A 3,683-nucleotide genomic window follows, 5' to 3' on the forward strand; every position below is an offset into this window, starting at 1 on the left:
CCCCAACATTTGTTAAATTCTTTGAAAAATCATGTTGAATGTTTATCAACATTTTTGGTTTAAAACATTCTATGTGTATATGTGGATTTTTGATATTTTCTGGCTGGTGCCGATCTCCTGTGAGTAGTTGGGGTTCAAGTCTGACACTATACTTGTGCTTGATTTAGAACTTGAGCACTACCATTGTAATGGACGTCGGAGTGAGCCTCAATCCCGCAATCGACATTGGACAAGTAAGTTAGCAAGTCAACAAACTGAAGACGTTTTATTCTTGTGTGGAGTTGCAATGTTGTCTATTTGTCTCAAGGTGGAGGGGGCATTCATGCAAGGTCTGGGTCTGTTCACCCTGGAGGAGCTTCATTATTCCCCCCAAGGCGTCCTCCTCACCCGGGGTCCGGGTTCTTACAAGATCCCAGGCTTTGGTGACATTCCCACCGAACTAACCGTGTCGTTGCTTCGTGACGCCCCGCACGACAAGGCCATCTTCGCCTCCAAGGTAACTGTCACTGCAGGTGGGGGACTCGAGCCTGAAGACTTAGACTCGAGTCAGCTTGAAAAAACGTATGAAAGACTTGACAAGATTTGAAATTCAAATTTTTTTGTGCCTTTTGTTTTTGGAAGAAAAATCTGTATTTTTGTGCCATTCTAGCAAGCAAAAATGTGTGCTCAATGATTGCATTCAAATGTATTGCACCCAAAAAATTAAATAATTAATTCTTAACTCATTCACTGCCATTGACAGCTATAGACGTCCAAAATTCATTTTAACTATTAGTTTAACATTTTTTTCCAATTTTGTTAACAAGAGTATGAAAACCTATAATTTTTTTATTGTACATTTATAACAGATATAACATTTGTGATTAATCATGAGTTTAATAGTGATTTCATGCGATTATTACGATAATAAAATTTAATCGTCTGAAGACCCTAATTTTTAGTAATCTTTTTTTTTTAAATCACGTCAGGCGATTACATTTTTTAATTGTAATTAATCGCAATAATTCAATAGTTAACTCACTATTAATCACAAATTTTATATTTGTTATAAATGTAAAAAATATTTTTCTAGGTTTTCATACTCTTAACAAAAGTGGAAAAAATGTTAAACTAATTGCAATAGTTAAAATGAATTTTTGACATCTACTGTATAGCCGTCAATGGCAGTGAATGAGTTAAATATTAAATGCAAATGTATTGATTTTAAAAGTTAAATACAACCAAACTGTACTTTCAGTCACCGGTCCAAGTTGATTGATGTGATGTGTTCTTCTCATCAGGCTGTGGGCGAGCCTCCCTTGTTCCTCGCATCATCCGTTTTCTTTGCCATCAAAGACGCCATTAGTGCAGCTCGTGCTGAGTCGGGCATCGCAGGCTCGTTCAGGTTGGACAGCCCCGCCTCTGCAGAGCGGATACGAAATGCGTGCGACGACCGCTTCACCAAACTGGTAAAATATTTTTGAATTATTCATCAGACAGAAATGTTGGTTATTTCTGGTTGTTGTGGAAATCAGTAGCAGTGGATTTTTGTGTGTCAGTGTCCCCCTGCAGAACCTGGGACCTTCCGACCTTGGTCTGTCCAAGTCTGAATCTATCGAAACCAGAACCAAATGCCACCGGGTGGAGAAGCGCATATTCAAGAACACACCAGGATATAATGCCCATAGGGCGGGAATGTTAGCGGAAAAAACTTCCCATCACATTATTGATACACTGACCTAATCTACTCGCAATTATTGTTATGACACAATTTATCACTGCGCTTTATAATCAGTGTCGTCAGAAATGTGTGATTGTGAATGAAAGAATAAATCATTTACTTACTTCAAATTCCATCGCGTAAATATTTAACTACAAGCAATTCCAAATCGTCACTGCAGGTGAACTTTCCCCATCACTGGAGGGAGGTCGTTGACATTTGGACTCACATGGTTGTCCAAATAAGGCAGATTTGCTTTAAGCTGTTTATTTGTCACTCCTAATGGAAGATTACTAAAACAAGAACTAAACAAATTTGAGATCTGAGAGCTGTATATGGTGGCAGTCACACAATTCAATCACAATAAGCAGCAAATAGAGACCAATTCTTTAAAAATAAATAAAATAAATTGCTATGTGCCGTTCATTGCCCCTCCCAGTCGAAGGTTACTTTCAAACTAAACATTAAACTAGGAGAATTACACGTAAAATAACATATCTTAGCCTTTAATCCACTGGTTAAAGCATAACTCAACACTTAATCAACTTTTTTTGGGCTGATAAACTGTATAAACTGGTGTCTACAAATGCTGTCTACATGTCCTGGTCGTTATTTTTACATTTTAATACATGTTTGTTTAATACGGAAGCGTATTGCATTCCCTTGAAAAAAAAAAAAAAAGTCCTGTTTTCCTGACTAATTTTTTGGGGGGAGTGTTGTTTTTTTGAATATTTTTTCCCCCTGTTTTTTTAAATATTTTTTTCCCTGTTTTTTTAAAAAAAAAAAAATTCCTCTGTTTTTCTGAATAATTTTTTCCTCTGTTTTTCTGAATAATTTTTTTTCTGTTTTTCAGAGTAATTTTTCCCTGTTTTATAAAATAATTATTTCTCAGTTTTTTTTATTTTTTCTTTCTTTCTGTTTTTCTGATTTTTTTTAAGGGGTTTTCCCTCAGAGATTAGAGAACAAACCACAAAACAGTATACACATTCATTCCTTTATTGAGAGCCAGTAAGTAAACATGACCATCTTATTTAGTTTAATCAAGTTTTATTTTGATATGGGTTTAAGGCACTGGGAGATAGTCCTGTCTTTGAGTTATATAGACGGTATTATTATTAGTTTGTCGACTTTACGCAGGCACCTGAAGACTTTGCATTTGTTCAGGAGGAAAGCCCATTCAGATCTGCTAGATATAGCAATGTTTGTCCAGGATCAGTTGGATAGATATGGCATGCTCCATGGCTACAAAATGATGCATTTGAAATGCATTCAGGCTGGCTTTGTGGTGACTCAAGAAACGATCAGGATACTGATGAAAATACTGGATCCGCATGGTGTGCAACTGAGGCGCAGGAATCGCCTTCGGCGCCGTATCTACCAGAATCCAGGCCCAAACTTTTTGTGGCATGTAGACTCTTATGACAAACTCAAACCGTACGGAATCTGCATCAATGGTGCAATAGATGGGTTTTCACGAATGGTGATATGGCTACATGCTTATTCTACAAACAGTGATCCGAAGATAATCGCTGGATACTTTATTGATGAGGTGTGTTAACATTGTTAACATTTTTAATTCTTTATTTTATATTTTAACCATTTTGAATTTAGTTATAGATGATTAGATGCACATCTACACAGGTGTAATAATGTCAAACTCAATATAACTCGACCTTAACCTATCTGTTATCTTGTTTTGTCTAAATTCCCTATTTTGTCCTGTTTGTGAAAATTCAAGTTCAATCTAGCATACTGAGATTCTGTTTTGTCTAAATGTGAAAGATCAACAACCTAGCATACTGTGAGAATGTAATCTGATTTTCGTATTTGATGGGAGGAGAGAGGCGTTTTTCTGTACAAACTCTGATTGTAATAAAAGGGCTGTGTCTCCTGGGGGGAGGGACACACATTCTTGGATGACACTGCTTGGGTGATATGCAATTGTGTGACCAGAGATCTCTGTAATAAATTCTCCTTGCAAGGA

At 36.7% G+C, this 3,683-nt stretch overlaps 1 protein-coding gene across 1 annotated transcript in view; it reads left to right on the forward strand.

Annotated features, from left to right (window-relative positions):
• The window catches only part of xdh (xanthine dehydrogenase), a 27,443-nt gene extending 23,760 nt beyond the window's left edge, over positions 1 to 3,683 (forward strand). Inside the window, exons 32-35 of the mRNA XM_077582919.1 lie at positions 168 to 233; positions 308 to 496; positions 1,281 to 1,448; positions 1,539 to 3,683. Of these exons, the coding sequence (XP_077439045.1) occupies positions 168 to 233; positions 308 to 496; positions 1,281 to 1,448; positions 1,539 to 1,589 (474 nt within the window). The 3' untranslated portion in view covers positions 1,590 to 3,683. The remainder of the gene's footprint in view (positions 1 to 167; positions 234 to 307; positions 497 to 1,280; positions 1,449 to 1,538) is intronic.

Source organism: Vanacampus margaritifer, chromosome 1 (genome assembly GCF_051991255.1).
Source record: "Vanacampus margaritifer isolate UIUO_Vmar chromosome 1, RoL_Vmar_1.0, whole genome shotgun sequence".
NCBI lineage: Eukaryota > Metazoa > Chordata > Actinopteri > Syngnathiformes > Syngnathidae > Vanacampus > Vanacampus margaritifer.